This window comes from Pagrus major, chromosome 14 (assembly GCF_040436345.1).
Source record: "Pagrus major chromosome 14, Pma_NU_1.0".
Taxonomy (NCBI): Eukaryota; Metazoa; Chordata; class Actinopteri; order Spariformes; family Sparidae; genus Pagrus; species Pagrus major.
Genome location: NC_133228.1, coordinates 19,215,678 through 19,234,760, shown reverse-complemented (window position 1 = coordinate 19,234,760; position 19,083 = coordinate 19,215,678). Strand labels below are relative to the sequence as shown.

At 44.0% G+C, this 19,083-nt stretch overlaps 1 protein-coding gene across 6 annotated transcripts in view; it reads left to right on the top strand.

The window, feature by feature from the left end:
- The window catches only part of magi2a (membrane associated guanylate kinase, WW and PDZ domain containing 2a), a 236,973-nt gene that overhangs the window by 199,179 nt on the left and 18,711 nt on the right, over positions 1–19,083 (top strand). For 5 of the 6 annotated variants that reach the window (XM_073480362.1, XM_073480361.1, XM_073480364.1 and 2 more), the window contains exons 11-15: positions 9,803–9,834; positions 13,007–13,214; positions 16,104–16,145; positions 16,868–16,983; positions 17,280–17,469. In XM_073480362.1, the coding sequence (XP_073336463.1) occupies positions 9,803–9,834; positions 13,007–13,214; positions 16,104–16,145; positions 16,868–16,983; positions 17,280–17,469 (588 nt within the window). The remainder of the gene's footprint in view (positions 1–9,802; positions 9,835–13,006; positions 13,215–16,103; positions 16,146–16,867; positions 16,984–17,279; positions 17,470–19,083) is intronic. The other variant, XM_073480363.1, reaches the window with a different exon arrangement.

Here is a 19,083-nt window from a genome sequence, read left to right as displayed (position 1 = left end):
TGGCTCGGCTCCGCTACGCAACAATACGCCAGGGTGCAGTGTCGCATCTGCTCGTGTTGATTTTCTGTGACATGACAAGCTGTGGGCGCTAGAGGTGGGAAAAAAAAACGTCCGTGCCACCCAGTCTGCTCCGGCGGTAGCATGACTGCTTGTGGCACATATGTGTAGGAATGAGTACAGCTAAGAAAAGATGCCAGAGTATCCCAGTCAGCCCAGTGGCTTTTAAGGCATCTCTTAAGAGTATTTTTGTGATTTAAAGAGAAAAACTCTGTCAGACTTTAAACTCATTAAGATCAGAGTCTTTAGACCCTCCTGAGAGAAAACAGTCACAATAAAGTATTTATGATTTTTGTCTGTAAACTCTTCTTTTCATGACTAAGAAGAAAACCACATATCTCAATTTTTTTTCATGTGGCAAAGCTAATGATCTGTTATTCTTTCTAAAGTCTTGTGATGTTGGCTTTGTTGACTTTTACCTCTTTAGTCTCGCTTTTCCACACACTTTAAAATGGTAATACAGTCAGGGGTTAGTGTGATGTTTTTTATGCTATTACGGGCAGAAATTCGAGCTGTGGCTCCCGGCATGAGGGTCAACGAGGAACCCAGTGGGTCACGAGATGATTACTCCAGTCGACCACACACCGTGTGCTAACTGCGTCTGATGCAACACAGCGTCAGATGCTCGCTGTCCAACAATGTAGACAAGGGTGTCTTTGCCTTCTTCCTCCTAAAATCAACAATCAGCCTCTTTTGCCGACACTGAGCAGTAGATTGTTCTCTGTACACCACTCTGCAAGGCTGTTGATTGCCTCCTGATATGAACTCTTGCAATGCAGCCAGGATATTATGCTAGCAGTTAAAGTGTCTGCAGTCCACACTAATGTCCAAGGTTGACATTTGTACCCAACGTGGCATATCTTGTTCACATTATATGCTTATTAGCCACCTGTCGCAGCAGGAGGCGGCGGGGGGGATGTGGTGGCATTATTACAAGCCAACAGGGCTGCCAAACAGGCGACCGCAGTTCATATCACACCACTGGATATTTATAACTTTTGATTAATTTCATGCCGACAAAGCCAGGTGTTTTTTTTTAGAAAGCTGCTGACATTTGCAGTGGTGTTTCTTGGGACCCAAACCAGCTAGTTTTCAGGTGAAGCTGGACCATCTACATCCGTGAGCGTGGCGACCAAAACAGGTATTTTAAGCCAAACCATGATGCTCTCGTAACCCTGACCAAGTGTTTTTTGTGCCTAAACCTAACCAGAGCATAAGCACAGCGTTGTGACAAAAGAGAAATAGAAAATTCAATCTTTACAAACATTAGGATGCAAAATAAAGAAACGTCTATATGGAAGATGGAATCAAGCATGTGAAGACTGAGTGTTGGGCAGTGGTTATGGCACCGTCGGGTCCAGGCTGGCAGGGACGTTGTCTTTCTCCATCAGGATGGGTGCGTGAGCCACTGGACGGTAGTCATTGAGACAGGGACGATGGTACTCTCCTGTTGATGGTAGAGGTATATTATCTGTACCAGCAGCCTCATTGATATTCACTCTCAGGAGGATTTGGATTAATGTCTTGAATGTGTTGGTTTCCAGTGAAGTCCATCCCAGTGAAGTTTTGGCTCTCAGTGAAAGTTTTGAAGTAAATCTAGTATAAAAAATGTTGTTGGTCACTTTCATTTCATGAGATCTGAGCTGTGAAATGTCTGAGATGTCTTATTTATTTATTTTACGTTGAAATTGACTATCGCAGACTGTACCCCGATACGAAAATCTACTACTTTCGTGTCATGACATTTGAAGTCTTGGGACTTGGGACATTTGTTGTGGCGAATATTTGTGTTTCCGCACTCAATTATCAGCAACATAAACGCTCCAGACTGTGAGATTTTGAGTTGCGGCTCATTCTCTCAGAAAAGGCCAACTCCGAGCGTTCAGCCAAGCTATTACCCATCCTAATAAAACTGTCACCATGCTGCTGGAATGATGTTCCACCTCTTAACACACCACAATTTGGCCCGCTCGTTTGGACCGCTGGACACCAGCCACACAATCTAATAGAACTGGCTGTTTTCTCTCGTTAAGGACTTGTGCCACTAGCTGGTGTAGTAGAGAGGGAGCGAGAGTCGACCGACTGATATCCGTCACCAAACAACTGTTACGCTCCCGTCTCTCTCCAAATATTTGTCAGTTCAGGGACGAGCAAACAGCTCATCACTTTTTGCTGAAAACACAATCTGAAGCGGGGGACGGAAGAAGCGCCGGGAGCTGACTAAAGTTTAAAAGAGTGCGAGTGTGCATATTTCTGCATGACTGAATTTTGTTGGAACGACTGCGTGTTTATCCTGCGGACAGACCCTACCACCTCTCACTATCTGGTCTGAGGGAGACGAGCATTATCGGCTTCCCTCCCACACATTTGTTGAATTACAATCCCAACGAGTACATGTAGCGTTTTTAGCATCAACAAGTCATTACCACTATCATTTGGAGACATGCAGTAGGTATAATCATCATGAACAAAAGAGACAATCATGGTGGAAAAGTGGCAGTTTCTCACAGTCTTCTTCACTGCGTCAGACTGCAGACAGAAAGCTGCAGATTTGCTCTTTCACTCGGCAGTTTCAGTGCAAATAGAGCAGAAGCTTGTGGGCTGAGTGGAAAAGAAAATCTTCCTCCCGTTCACAATAACGTCAGACGACTAGTGAATTAATCAACTAATTATTTCAGCACTGTAATAATTACACTTAGCCTAATAATCAAGAATGAATTGCCACTTTGTTTCACTTCATTTATTCAGCCCAGCGTTGTCTTCATGTAGGCTGATTTCCTGTTTTGCAGTGAGGGTTACTTTGTTTTGTTTTAACCTAATCAATCAGTAGTAGTGACCAGATCTGGTCTGTTCCTATACATGTCGGGGGCATCTGTGTTGTGGCTGCCGTATCTGGTACACATCTGGACCTGATTCATTGCTGGATGTGGGCCAGATGTAAGTGGCTGTACGACTCTGAGGATCTGATCAGTTGACGGGCAGAAACAGCCATCATCATTTGCAACAAGTCATATTTTAATAGCTGAGGAAATCAAAGGCCTGGGCAGTGATTCAGATGCTGTATCTGGAAACAGGCTAAATATCACCAAGCGAGCAATATGTGCTGACGAGAATGTTGTTGTCACTGTGCGGCTGCCAAGGAACAAGCAGAGATTTCAGGAAGAAATAGTCCAGCTCATAACCCTGAGTAAAGCTGTGTCTTGAATTTACACGTCAGTGTTTGTCTAATATGTTAACTATTGAGCTTTAAAGGTGCTTGTAGGTAGATTTTGTAGTCTTCTGAGAGAGCTACGCTAGCAATTTCCCCCCATTTCCAATGAGCTCAATCTTCTTATCCAACTCTGTTCAAAGAGGTACATAAGCGTACTTCCCCAAATCGCAAAATGTTTCTTAAAAGTTCTCATGAGACAGCTAGCAGAGAGCTGTTTGATTCCTGTAAAAACAGGAAGCTAGGGAGGGGCTGGTCGTGGATATTGATTAGTGTTAATGGTAGCCAATAGCACTGAATGTGCGGCTCGGATCACTAGCTGCACGGCTAACGGAGCTAAAATAAAGCTACTGTCAATCAGGAAACTGTGTAAATGAGTTGAGGGGGGGAAATCGGAGAGAAAACCAGCGAATGTTTCTCCAAAAATATGACCAACTTTCACCCAAATCAGCAAATAAGGTAATAATAAAGTAAATTTGTATTTTTGTCCTGTAATCAATGAAACCCAGACCCAAAAAAAGGCCAAGTGCAGGATGGGTTGTTATTATTTTCCAGGAAAAAACACAGAGATCTATTTCAGTTTCATGGGAACATGATTATGTTCTGGATGTCATTGTAATCATGTGGAACCTTGTTACTTTCTAACAGGTTTATATTTTTGACGTTCCCCCTGCTATCTGTCACAACGCTCACGAAGAACTCGCCATCGAAAGCGAGACACCAGAGCCGACGTGACCGCCGGTTCACCGTCTAAATACGAAGCCATTTACGACCAAACCATCCCGTCAATTAAGCCCCATCACCTTGAAAAAGCCCACGCTCGTAATATAGTTATGATATTTAGCCATCCCTTAAATTTTCACTTTGACTCCAGCAGCCGATTTTCGCCCAACAAATGGGCTCTCATCACCCGTAATCATTGTGCCTATTTGTGTGTGTGTGTGCCAGCGCTCGTGTGTGTGTGTGTGTGTGTGTGCGTGCATGGCAGACAGCCTCATTAGCGGCTATCTAGACCATTAACAGGCTGTGTCCTCGTTGCCACACCAGCAGAGACGCGGGGCTGTAATTAGCAGCAGAGACTTTCAGCTCGTTCACATGTACGCTCGCCCATTTCGCTTCCTCCAACTTGCCGCATTCTCCCCCGCTGCCGCCCACCGCCCACCCACACACTCACACACACACACACACACACACACACACACACACACACACACACACACACACACACACACAAACGCTGAGCCACATGGTTTGGTTCACACAGGTTTTGCACGCACACCTACACGCCAGCCAGGCACACACACTTTCCTCGTCTTATACGCACACATCTCCAAGGCATCGTTCAGCACACACGCCCACGCACGCTTACATAAACTCCCCTTCCCTGGTACCACCCTGGGTAAATTGTACATTATGACTCAGCTGCCTGGTTTGACCTTTAACCTGAGATCGGTCGTGTGCACACGGATGACCTCGGGGCCGCTCTGAGAACCACGCAGAAGGTTTGTAGACAAAGAAAAGAAGAAGGAGGGTTTGATTCACCGAGCCTCCTCCTGCCTCCGAGGGAATCGGTGTGTAACTAGACAGTGATTCATTGGATGTGTGCGAGCACGAAGTTGGAAACAAAAGAGAGGAAGGGAAAGGAGAGAGCCAAGGAGTGATGACTTCGGCTCTCTGCCAGGAGAACACAGACTGTCGGCCATGTTCACACTTACAGCTCTGTCCCCACCGGCTCCACCAGACCCAGAGGAGCTGCTCGCCAGGGATCGATATCCCCGTCCAGTCGGCCTCGGGGAAACCAGCCAAGGGAGAGATTAGATCAGAACAGAAAGGGTTAAAACAAAGCTGATGGAGTTTAGTCTTATCTGTCAAAATTAGATCATGGATGCAAAAGTTTGCTCAACATCTCCTCCCTGCGTGTGGGAGGAGAAGAATTACCAACACCGGCGCCTCTTAAACAAATCAAGCGCTCCTATTTGAGCTTTAATGAGACGGAGTGATTACCCAGTGATTGCGCGAGCGTGGTTAAATAAATTGTGCTTGTTTGGAGCATTAATATCATGCATATTCAACCGAGCACCCCTCAAATAATTTTGTTTTGCACACAAGACAGCTGGTTCTCTGAGAACATCCGGAGCGGACATCTGAATAGAGGTGGATAGTCAGTTTTCTGCCGCGGATGTTAATGTGACGCCGCCAGCAGCGCTCGTGAGATGGAGATACATATTCATAACGGCCTGAAAGATTCACACGCGCTGCAATCCATTGTAGTGTCATCACGGGCTCATTTGAATAATTCAAGGGCTAGTATTAGCCTCTCGTTGTGGAAATTAAAGAGAGATCTGTGGTTTTTTTTGTGGGTGGACGAACGTGGCTCTATGTGTGTTAAGTGGTCGGATGTGTGTCCACCTTCGGCAGCTTCGTTTAACGTGGCGCCCACACGCCGGTTTGATTTATTCAAATTTGACTAAATTCAAGTCGCAGGTGGCTTTAAACAAACTTAGGATGAATGTAATTATGAGAAAGCATGAATATTTTTACTACTAAATTCTTGAATCTTGAATTAATTAAATTCATCACATTAACTTGAATAATTGAAGATAAGAGCTCAGATATCCTTTTCTTCTAATATCTGTTTATCTGGCATCTAATAACTTTATTACTTCTGTAGGAATTTAATCATTTTGTTACATGAAAGGCAGTTAATAAGATATTATTTGAAGCAGCACCATCTTCTTCTTCTTTGCCTGGTTAAAGGTTAATCGTTGTATTTTTAAATCGGGGCCCTATTTTTACTTTTTGAGGCGTAAATGTTGCTGCTGTTTACGTCAAAGGACTCTGGTATGAAGAGCAACGTAACAGCTGTTATTGTCTTTATCTCTGTCGGGATCCTTTCCATAATGTTGTCAGCAGTGACGGAAGTACATCTACTCAAGTACTGTACTTTAGTTCAGTTTAAAATTACTTGTACTTGAGTATTTCTGTTACTTTATACTTTGACTGCACTACATGTATTTGACTGACTCAAGTTACGAGTTACTTTGATTTAACAGCTTTTACTTTTAATATTGATACTTAAAGAGTTTTAGTTGTGCAACTCCAAAGTTATATTTTAACACAACATCTTTACTTTTAATGAAGTATAACTTGTGTACTTTTTACAACACTGGTTGTCAGACACTGAGAACAACAATCTGAGCCTGTCGGTGGCAAAAACGAGAACTTTTAATGCTCACGGCTGCCAGCTGAGGCGATCTAATGGACCAATTGCAAAACTTTTAGTAGCTGTTAGTCATTTAGAAAATATAGAAAAATGGGGGCTAGTTTCAAAAATGTCAGAATTACTCTTTAACCTCATTCAGTAACCCAAAAATCATCGACATTCAGTGAAATTTGAGCTTTTGGAGTCTGAAGGCAGTCGCCCTCTTTACTCAAGATCCATCATCACACCTACCTCTGCTTTTTGAAATTTTAAGGCCATTTTCTCGGCACTCTTTTGTGCATTATGAATCATTGGGACGCTTATTGTCAGTCAAAATGTGCAGCAGCTGAGGATCCATATTGGTGCAGCTGTGTGCAATCTGGCGTGGGCATAGAAAAGCATATTAAAGCATATAGAAACACCATCGTAATCAATTTGAGATGTCTTGCTTTTGCATCTACATCTCCCTGGGTCGAAGTTTCAACTCGCTGGCACTGAGTCTGATCAAAAAGGCACTATTATCGCCGGAGGAAGTAGACGACTCAGCACCGTTGGAGCGGAAAAAAAGCCTCCTTGGAAACACTTCCCAGTTCAGGACTCTTTAATTGCAGTTTTGGCTAGAAACTGAAAACGAGCCACAACTTGAACCATTTGAAGCCGTGCCAGGGGCTGAGGAGGAGGGTGTGGATTTAGGGTTTGTTGCCTTCTCATTACGGAGGATGCATAAGTGAGATATCCTGCAGAAAGACAACACACCGGTTAGCTTAGACCCAAAGGTGCAAGTTTGACACCACAGTTCATGTAGCTTCCTGCAGCCGAGCTGACAAGTCTGGTTAGCGCTCGGTCTAAAGGCTTTCAGCACCACGGACAGCTCCTTTCACTCTCTCTCTCTTCCTCCCAGTCTTTGGCCCAGTCTCTCAGCCCTTCTTCTACAACTTTTAGCCACGGGGCACGCTGACACCCCCGGTCCAACTTAAATGTCTGGTACGCCTGAGCGAGCAGCGACTCTACCCTGTGGAGCACCTCCGTCACCGTTGCCTGGTAGTGTTCCCCCCTCTCTCTCCTGTCCGACCAGCTCAGCTCAGGCTCAGTCGCCTCACTCTGAGGAAAAGCTCCGTCGCTCTTTGTTCGCCGTGTCCTTCGCACTCACTCAGATTGTAGGTATTCTGGAGAGAAAGCCGTCCATCGATTGACCTTCTTTGGCAAGAAAAGGAAACAAATATGCTCTTTCTTTGCCGTTAGCGTACTTTTTGTTTGGTGCTGGCAAAATATCCCCGAGGTGCATTGAGAGTGGAAATGGCATCGAGTTCAAAGTTGTAACTGTTTTCTATACAGCGAGATACTGAGTCTTTGTGTAGCTTTTCATATTGTCACCGTTCCAGTGAAACAAATGTTTTTTACAGTGTGACTGGAGTCTCGCCAGGCCGAGACTGGGAAGGCTGGTGCATCATTCAAGCAGTCACCTCATAACTCTTATCGCTTCGTTTGCATATGCTCGTAGCATCCCAGATGGGAGAGTGTGGCAGCACTCGAAAGACAAGAAGGACAGGAAGTAAATCATGAAGATGGAGCATGCACCTTTTTTTAGTGCTACAGTATGTTTCGTTACGTCTGCTACTTCTGTTTTTGCTTTTTCACTGATTGTTTTCTTTCATCATCCGAGATAGATTTCTGGGTTTTGCGCTTGAACAAACAGCAAAACTGCGTGGCGTACCTTTTCTAAAGGTCAGAACAAGATGAATGGGGAAGTCAAAGGAAAACATGTGGCCTTTACCTTTCTGCACCACGTTACAAACTGAAAACACTTTATTGTGCGGGGCAGTCATCCTGAACCCACTTAAGTGAAGCACTGCCTTTTCAATGTCACTGCTGAGGCCTCTGACAGAACTATTATAGACTCATAAAAGCCCAATTCTGGACAATGAGGAAAGAAAAACATTCCTATAATCGCTGATATTTGACAAGATTTCAGCTGAAGATAGATGAAAGGTCTTTATTTGCACTAAACGGCTTTATTAAATAATGTTTTAACTAACAATGGATCACATGACTCCTTTCATGTTACTGTTTTGATTCAGTCTCACCTGTCTTTGTGTTTTTTTTTATCAAAAAAGTCACTAACTGGTGAACATAGTTCATTGTAGCAGCTAAAGAGGCAGATATTTGGTGGTGGAGACCAAAAACAGAGCAAAAAGACAGTAAATATTGGACATCAGGTGGCCAGAAACACAACAAATGAATGCTGATGTTGCAACTGTTCACCATATCAACTAAGAGAGGTTCTCCAGAGGGTCGTCTGATAATGTGCCTCAGCGTCTGTAGAAGATTGAGTTTGTTTGTCTCGGTGGTGTTTGTAGGTTATTTCTCGATTTAGCATTTTAATTATACTTAATTCTCAGCCATAGTTTTGTGTTTACGTTCCTTCAGACAAAATAAGAAATGCTAAAATGTGTCACTAAGTATACTTTAGTGGCCGTTAATAAACCTGGGCGGCCATCCAAGTACAGTCTATGTGTGGGAAACGAGAGCGAGAGAAGAAAATCAATACATGGCGGCCAATTTTACTATCGTGGCCACAAATAAATGAATGTATGGGAAACACTGTCTCTCTCCGTACTTTTGTGACATGATAGTAGTTATTTTGGAGTTCGCCTTTATTGAGTCTATATTTAGGAAAAACAACAAAAGGTTACCTGAATATCTGAATCCCAAGATTGGAAACCGAATACCTACCCAACAAACGAATATTCAAATAGTCAGATATTCGTTTCCAGCTTTCGTTAGTGTTGCAGCTTGTTTCTGTCGCCCCCTGGTGGCCGAAAAATCTGTTAATGCAGCTTTAATGAACATTTTTCTCATTGTAGACTCGTAAAAAACATTCTCATCTCTGGTGGAAGGGAAGAATTCATCACCCGCCTTTAAAATATCCTCTCTGACACCTGTTGATCACCGTCTGTCATGTTTGTTCATCTCCATCATTTCAATATCAAGACATCTCATTTTATATTCCAGCTCTGCCGTCTTATTTTAATCTCTCTGCCTTCACAATACACTTTACCGCCTCATAGAAATGTATTCACCATCGTCTGCTTTTGTGCCTTTATCCTGTTTCGAGTCTGTGCTTTTTTTCTTTCAAACACATTATATTCATGTCACATCCTTGTTTTCATCTAGTTTATCTGTATTTGGTTGATAATGTTGTTTCTTTCTTCACTTTATTATCCACAAAAATCCTCCTGGAATCGGCTCTCACAAAGCTTTTTCATCTCACGATCTGTTTCCACCATCTTTTTCAGTCTAAAGCATTTTTTTTTTTTGTTCTCTCACCATTGCAGGTCACTATTCACCCTGGAAGACCCCTAAGCAGGTAAAACGTACCAGCCTCTAAAAAACTGTCCACCATTTCTGCTTTTCAGTCATTAATATACAGCAGGTTTTCACTTTAGCGCCGATGGCTGCAGCGTGCATACTGTCAAAGATGTATAAATGACTTTTCGACCCATCTTTCGCCGACACTAACTCTACTGATAATTCACAATATGTCCGTGGCTTTCACAGCAGCCCTTTCTTTATTGTATCAAAGGTCAAGAAGCCGGCTCGTAACACTACTACACTCTTGATCTTTGCAAGTTAAGAGCTAATTCATAACCTGACTCGGTGCCATCGGGGGTTATCCACACTCGGGGCTGTTTGAATTATGCGATCGAGCTGCCGAGTCTCTGTTCTAACTGCTTTGGCAATGCTCAGACGCATTTCCATCTTCATTTTATAACATTTTTCAGATACTTTAAAAGCCTTTTTTCGCACTTTCTTACAACTCTACCTCGGCTTTATTTTCCATTTGTGTCACATTAAGCGAAAGCCTGCATGTGGTATCTCTTTTCTAGCTTCTCTGCCACCGTTAATACTCTACTGTAGTATCATCTGCTGTCCCTCGGCCCACTAGGAAAAAAAACTCAAACATCCTTTCAGATCAGTCTTTTTGTGTATTTGTCACACTCACATACCCACACACGAGTGTGTTTTTTTGCCTGTCTTTCTTTTGTTTCTCTTTGTGCGACTATGTGTGTAATCCATTTCATGCCTGGACGTCCTCCCAGCGCTGCTCTGACCAGCTCCTGACCCTCAACTCCTGTTGTCCTCATTTCCCCAGATCACAAATAGCATCACCGCCATCGTGCTGCTTTTTTTTTGTTTGAGACACTTGCCCCTTGTCATTTCTTCTCTCTCAATTTTAATCAATCTCCTCCATCTCCCTCTGAATAATTGTAATTCTGAGCTCCGAGGGGGAAAAAAAAAAAGCTTTGAACGTCACAAAATAGCAGGCGGCACGCTGAGCCTCGCTCTCTGTTGTCTCGTCTGTTCACATCTCTGGTTCGTCACCCCGCGGTGTTCATTTGTTGGCCGCCCCGCCCCGCCTGGCCCATCTCTGAACCCCCCCGCCACCACCACCACACACCAGAGTTCAGGCTCGGTTTAATTGGGTATCATTCGTTACAGGAAGAGTTGTGCTGTGCTCTGAAAATGAAATATGGAGGTATTTGACTAATAAGGCAAGAACAGGGGGGGGGGGGATCACCTAATTGTCATACGGACTTACAGTCAAGCTCAGCCTGCAGCTCCCGGGAGTTTCATTTTTTTTGCAAACGAGCTTATCAAGATTCGTCCGTCAAATCCATCTAATACTGAAGGCAACAGCTGGAAACACGTGCAGGTGTCTTTATATCCATAAGTCCTGCCTGCCTGCAGTGTCCTCCATCCATTTGACCAACTAGATTATAGCCAGAGTGAACTCGCTTCAGCGCTCCTAATCAAACAGAGACAGAAGCAAAAAAAGAGAGATCAGGATGCAGCTAGTCTAATCCCGGCCTTAACAAGGTCCCCAGCCTCAGCAGCCTGCCCCTGTTGCAGACACGAGTAAAAGTACAAAGAGTGGAAACACTTTTGATTCAGTCTCTGAGCTTTTTTTTTTTTTTCTTTTCTACGAAGCTGATATTTATTCTCGCTACGTCTTGAACCAGATGCCCCCGTAACTCTCGATATTAAAGCGTTGCCATATGCAGCCAGTCGCACCGTCTCAGTTTCCAAAAAAAAGCTGTTGTCATTCCCCTCCGGATCCGTCCCTCACACTTTCTGACATGTCAGCGTGTCATCGTGGCGATCTGCTTAGTGTCGTGCTGCGACTTGAGCTGCCGCGCTTATCTGACACATCAAGGCTGACAACTCTGACTGACTGGTGTTGTCAAAACTGCCGCCGTCACCTCAGACAGTTGACAGCACATTTCCGAATGTGTTTTTGAATGAAGCCTATGAAAATCGGGTATAATATATAGTGTACAACTTTATGCACTGACCAGTAGGGATAATAAAGTACCAGATTTGCTGTCATCCTCTAAAATAGGGCCATATTTATCTGTTTATCATTTTCTTCTAAATGTTTTTGTCTGGAGTTGTTTTGCTTGTTTCAGCTACTAACCTCACTAACTCTCCGGCTTCCTGTCTGTCGGCTAGCATGATTTGATCGTTTGCTAAACCCCACCCCTAAAGGGCGATTGTCCAATCAAAGCATAGCAACTGTAACTAAAAAAGGCCTGTCAAGCTTCTGATTTCTCCACATGCCAAACGGTGTTAAGTCGGCTTTTTTATCGCCTGTTTAAAACACAAAAACACAAAAAAATCTTCTCTAACGCGAGCTGTAAATGTTAGCATAACCAGCTAACTAGCTTACCTCAGACAGGAGTAATCCAGCGTTACTTTAAAGGCATTAGCTAATTATACCAAGTGGGTAATAGGGTGATATCTAAATAGTTTGGAGGCTTGTGACTTTTTTAATCACCTGTTTAAAACCAAAAACACAAAAAAAAAATCTGCTATAGATGTTAGCATAACAAGCTAACTAGCTTACTGCAGACAGGAGTAATCCAGCATTATTTCAAGATCTGGGTACTTCTTCCACCACTTATAAATAATACTGTAGCCTACCATAATACTCGGGCTAACTGCTCCTTTATTTCCATCCTCTATGGATCATCAGATGGTGAGGATCTTAGCCCGGGAGTTTTTAGCCTCAATTATTCAGCAGTTTATCATTTATGTAGCCATCATGTGCATAGCTTAGGTCCTTTTAGAGGCTTTTCATTTTTAAACAAATGTGCAGGGAACATTAAACATTCAGCCGGATAAAGAGAGTTTCTCAACCGCTTAGCTAACGGACTTGTAGCCTAGCGCCTAAACCTTTTAGCACTAGCATTAGCTTTTGAAGCTAGCTGTTGTCATTTCAGCCAACAATAAATGACAAACCTTTCTGTCTGTAATGGTTAAACTGCCACTATTCTCACCATAAACTGTGTGTGTGCTCTGAGAGAACAGAAGCTTGACAGGAGTGCTAACCTGGGGATTAGCGAACGGTCAAAAATCATAACTATGCTTCAGTTTTTCAGTGTTGTTGTCATGGTGACAGGTGAAAATCAAAGTGCCACGAGTGGGAAAAGGTTGGAAGTGAAATACTGACCCCCCCTCCTGCCGATTGTGCTTCACAGGTGCTGGAGCAGTGGGAGTCCCAGCAGGGCCCGGGCAGCCCCGCTCAGACCAGCCTCTCAGCCCCTGTTATCCCCCACAGCGCCCCCTTCCCAACCCACCATCTCCACAGGGCCTCGGTGCCAGACTCAGCCTCCGAGGTCTTAGCCCTGGCTAAACCAGACCCCTATGACCTTTATGAGAAGTCCAGGGCTATCTTTGAGAGTAGGCGTAAGTACCAGAGCTGATACTGCAGGTGTTAGCGTTGTGACAAACACTCCTCTCTAAGCACTGAAGAAAGCTGGAGGACTCCTGATTGGGAAGGTGGAGTACTGAAGATGCATCACTCTTTCTTTCTTTCTTCTCTCTCTCTCTCACAAACACCCACAACTTCTTTGTTGTCGTCTTTTGCTGCTTTACAGAAAACTTGAAAAGCTCTTTCTAGACGAGCCTGACCTCTTTCAATCAAACCGAGAGATCTGTTGATGAATCCTCGGCACAAACACCACGGCTTTACGAGGCTCGTCAGACGATTTGCTGATTTACGCATTTTGCAGCTGCTAATTCCTCATATTATCTCGCTTGATCTCGGCTCGTTGAACACACACACGAGTCAACACGCACCAGGTAAACAAACACAAACCTGCCCGTCAGCTCGTTCTTTTTCCCTGACTGGACGTCTCAAGACGCTGGCGTTCGTCCAGCTCACTTCATAGACAGAGATAATAAACATAGTGCTTTGGTTGCCAGCAGTGTAACCATCCTCTGACTTGTAAAATGTGGGAAAAGCAATTTCATCTTGTTATGATATTATCATGAGTTTAATGCCACAGGCAGGAGAAACTTGTATATGTGGATGTGTACAATTCAGATGTTTTCAAAAAGTAGGTCTTATTTAAATTAGATAATTTAATTGAGTTAGCTGTCTTGTATTTCCCATCGTAAAGGTTTAAATGCTTTAATGCAAGGTCTTCTCCACATTTCCTGGAATAAATACTGTTGAATCTTTTATTTATTGACCTAAAAGTGGTGAGAAATTACATTCCCGACCATGTGTAAAGTTTTAATTGCTTTGCACGGGCTGCCAAAAACCCCAAACTCCCCAGAAAACTCCTGAGAATCGTCCACAATGGCTTAAAAGTAAACATTATGATGTCTGTATATTGTTTTTGCAGAGATATCTATTGAAGTTAGCATGCTAACCAGCTAGCCCAAAGCTCCCGTGCAAGCTGTGTGAACACAAACACTCACCTGGTCCCTCAGCTCCCAGTCCGAACCACTAGCAGCACAGCTAACTGAGCTAACTAGCTAAAGGCAGCTACAGTTAGCAGCAGCTTGTGTGTTGTCGGTTTTTTTTGTCGTCTTTGCGCTGACATGAGTTAGTAAGTTGTCACAGAGAGGACAGGTGTTCCTTCTTCCTGCTACTGAAGAGGACGTGGCTGTCAGACCTCATCAAACCTTCTTCCTGGATCCCTCCTCGCTCCTCTTACAGTGAGCGGCGTAGCATCCACTCTCCTCCTGCTCTCAGTAAAAGGTCAGGGGTCACGTCGGGTGAGGCCCGGCGGGGGAATAGGCACGGACAGATTTATTTAGGACTGCTCCATTTGCTCCGCTAGCTGGTGTGGGTGAAGCAGGTTGTGACCTTTTTTTTTGGCAGCGTCGCGACCTCGGGCTGCTGGTGAAGCTCTGTGAGCTGCTAATGTTGGTTCGTCTTCATCTTCTCTGAGCCTTAATAGATCAATGTCAGCGCTTACGCAACCGGGACGGGTGAAAAGGTCACCCAGACTGCTCTCACAGCCTCCTGTGGTGGAGGCAGATATTTCAGTTTAATGAATGCTCACTGTGTTTTCTGCAGAATAATAGGACACTGATTCTGGAGAGAGTGGGTCAAACTATCTGTGAGAGCAAGTTTAATGTCGGTTGTTCTGTTCGGGTTAACAAATCCTTTAAATGATCCCTGACTGATGCAGAGAGAGAGCTGACGTCAGTCTCATGTCCGTCATTTCATGTAGTATCAACCCCGATCGATGGAGTGGTTGTTTTTCAGTAGATTCCTGCAGAGATGTTATTAAAAAACTGTGGATTTCTTCTTTATTTCCTCTGAGCAGCTCATCTGGAGCATTATATCGTACGGCATGATCTCCATCAGCAGCTGAAGTTCTCATCATAGACACAAAATGACAGTTTGACTCACTGCCTGTATGTTTATGAACAACACTTCTGTTTACACAACCTCCATCAGGTACAAGCATCACTGTAGTAAACTGTAGATGATCCAGTCAGAAGCCACACAAATCAGATAAACCTCGTCATTTATACTGTTCCTTTCCCTCGTGTATCTTTGTCATCTGTTTTATTCTCTTGTCAGTATGTTTTTAAAAGTCAAAATGCCTTTTTTACCTAATTAACTGAGTGTGTAATTAACCGGAGTTGACCTCATTTGTGTGATTATATTATAGTTTATGGAACAGCAGCGAGGTTTGATCATCTGATGTTTATTTACTGATTTGTTCCAGCTCGAAAAACCACCGAGGACGTGTCCTTTTTCACAACAGTGTCAGGATGTGTGAGAAAACAGTTGAACAACGACAAACAACAATGTTTTTTATTTTAAAATAGAGGATCAGTATAACTTAGAGTAAAACAATGAACAGAAGAGTATCCATGAGAAGCACTGCATGGGGTTCTGTGGTAACAGCTGTGTCACTCCTCGTGTCGTCATGAGTCCCGGCGGAGCGCTCAGCGTGATTAAAACAGTTACAATTGAAATCAATTTTTCATCCGCAGCCTCTCGTCTGCGCTCGAGTTCATTTTTGCAAATCGTGTCGTTGTGCGAAGCAGCTGATTGCAGATCAGTGCTCGCGTCCCACCTCACTCTGTAAATAAAGGACGGGTATATTACACGCTGTAAGCACTTCCTGACTTTTATGGATGATGCTGAAATTCGGCGGTGACATTAACGCTGAGGCAGGGCCTTTCTGCCTTGTTCTAGCCTTTATGGGAGAATGTGTGTGTGTGCTGGTGTGCCGACTGTCGATGTGTGTGTTTGTTGGGTGACTGTGTTTGTATAATATTTGTTGTTAACGTGTACTTCCTGCATCTTTTCTCTTTTTTTTTCAGAACCTGGCCAGCCGAGGACTGTTTTTCCTGTGGACTCCTCAGGTAAAAACCTTCATCTCTGCAGGGAAACTGTTAAAAAAACAAACTGTTCACAACCTTAAAACATGCAGGATATCAGGGGCCTCATTACAGGAAGTCTGAAATCTTATCTTATCTCATTGGAGGATGACATTTAAGATCTTTGGTGTTATAAAAACATGTTTTCTCACTGCATTTAGGAAAAAAAACAAACATCTCATCTGAGAAGAGAAATGTATCTGTTACAGAACCATGTACACTGCGCGAAACTTACACTGATGTTAGCCTGTGGAGAAGCTAATACTGATGTCTGCTTGTTGAAGAAGCTAACACTGATGTGAGCCTGTTGGAGAAGCTAGCACTGATGTTAGCCTGTTAGAGGAGCTAACACCGTTCCGAGTCTGTTGGAGAAGCTAAAACTTGACTCTGACTAGCCTGTTTGCGAAACTAATATTGATGTTAGCCTGTTGGAGAGGCTAAGACTGTTGTATGCTTGTTAGAGAAGCTAACATTGATATCAACCTATTTCTAGAAGTTAATGCTGATGTTAGCCTGCTGCTACTTTCCCTGACCATGTGACGCGGTTATACATCCTCCCCTCCACCGACACGGTTTGATTCACCAAAGCTACAGTAAACCTGAACGTCTGTCTTGTCTTGTCCATCATTAGCAAGCTAAGAGCAAGCCTAAACTTAAGCTGACGAGGCCCCTGGACTTTAACATTATCTGTGGTGGTGTCGCCTCAGGAGCGGAGTACCAGGACATCGAGGTTCACCTGCGCAGACAGAAGTCCGGCTTCGGTTTCCGGGTGCTGGGCGGGGACGAGGCCGGGCAGCCTGTGAGTCCGGAGACGCGTGAGAAGGCTCGTATGGCGATGGGCGTGGAACCCTGTCATTTTCTCCTCTCTAACCTACTACACACACACTGTGTACACCTAACCCTGACCTCTGACCCCTGAGAGAGTGCTGGCTCTGGCTGCCTTTGTGTCTTTTGCTGTCTGTTAAAGTAACAAAAACAATAATTCAGTCACCTTATTCAGCTTATTTGTGTGTCAGTATAACAAACCACCTTAACAAACACTGCATGTGACACTCACAGTTTAGCATCTGAAGTCCAGTCCTCCACTTCCTGTTTGTAACGGTCTACGTGTGATAACAGATCTTGATCGGCGCGATCATCGAGAAGAGTCCAGCCGACCTGGACGGACGCTTACGGCCCGGTGACGAGCTGCTGTTTGTGGACGGGATCCCGGTGGTGGGGAAGCCTCACAGATACGTGATCGACTTGATGCACGGGGCGGCACGTAACGGCCAGGTGAACCTGGTGATCAGGAGGAGGGTGCAGCCAGGTGAGGACACTAAAGACCAAATATTTACATCTTCTAGCTTCTCAGATGCAAAGATGTGCTGCTTTTCTCTATTTTTATGCCTCTGCAGCGGGAACAGCCGTGACCGACGGCGATATGTTTTCAGGTTTTGGCGTTCAGAGGTCGAACATCTGTCTTATTCTTGTGAACGAGATAACTGAAGCCTCGAGGGAATTTCTTAGGTCACAGTGACCTCACAAAACTCATTTTTGCCCATTACTCGACAATTCATATGGTAATAATGACCTCTGCAGCACAAAACATAGAAATGACATCAAAACTGTCCTTTTTATTCACATTCTGTTAATAATTTGTTCTTTTTTGAAGGTTTTCAACTAAAATTCTCACATATTTCGCCTTTAAATGATGAGACTTGTGATATTACATATATTTTATAATAAAAAGACCAAAACCAGCAATGAATGTGTCCTACTAAAAAGTAATATCTGTTTATCAGCAGCTTTTGTCCAAAAACTACTTAAAAACGCATCAAGGAGCCGCACTGTTGCACCGGGCGACGCTTTCTTTCATTACCTTGAACACACACAGTGAAGTCCATTTTGAATTAAAGCCACATGAACCGACCTGCTGCTGTAAAAACTCGCCAGAGCACAACATGTGTAATAATCCATGAACTGTAAATAGTCTCAGATTAAATGCACTCCTTACTCCTGCTGGAGGAAATAGTGGTAGAGCTGGAGTTTACTAAGAAGCTGCAGCGTCCAGGTGTGATTGATTTCAAAAAATGAAATATTTATGAGCTGTTTTAAACCTTCAGAAGTTGCTGAACGAACACATTTTTAGAGTTTTTGATGATTAGAAAAATATAAATCATAGTCAGACGAACCCTTCACATGGTCAGTGGTTGGACGTGGTTAATCCTGCACAGAGCAGCTTTACGACACTGTTTTTATAAAGCGAATTGATGCGACACGTCTCTGTCCGTCCTCCTTCTTCTCCTCTCTCCTTGATTCTCATCCTGAACCGATTCAAGGAAATTAATCAGTCGTAAAACTGAAGCACTAATCTCTGTCTTTGTGTGTAATTACGTCCGAAAAACCCTCCACATTCACACACTCTGGCTCAAACACCGTCGCTCTCTGGACGTTGGGCAGATTTCCGTGAACTCCGGCCTTCCCCTTCTTCTCATTATTACCGCCTCCCCACACTCTCTTCTCAGCAATCCACTTCTTCCCACTCTCTGTCAATTCCTTCTCACCAAAGCCTCCCGCCTGACTCACGCCCGGCCTCCTCTGCAGCCCTCACTTCCATCCTAATTGTCTGACTCCCACTGGCACTTTGCAAAGGTGTCTGACTCCTGCTCCCTCTGCTCTGAGCTCGCTCGTACTTCTGCCTGCACCTCATGACCCTGATTTTTAAACACGATTCATTATCTTTTCTCTCGACTACTTAAAATAATATTTGTGCACTTCTCAGTGTAAAGAAACGACGACGTAACAGTAAAGCTGAAGCTACGGTTTCAATTCGTAGCTGTTTAACTACATTAAAAAACCGCGGCGCTGCTTCCCGGCGAGCAATCAAAAGAACGACGCTAGGGTTTGATCCCGCGGTGCGACAGGCGAGAGGTGTAAGAAG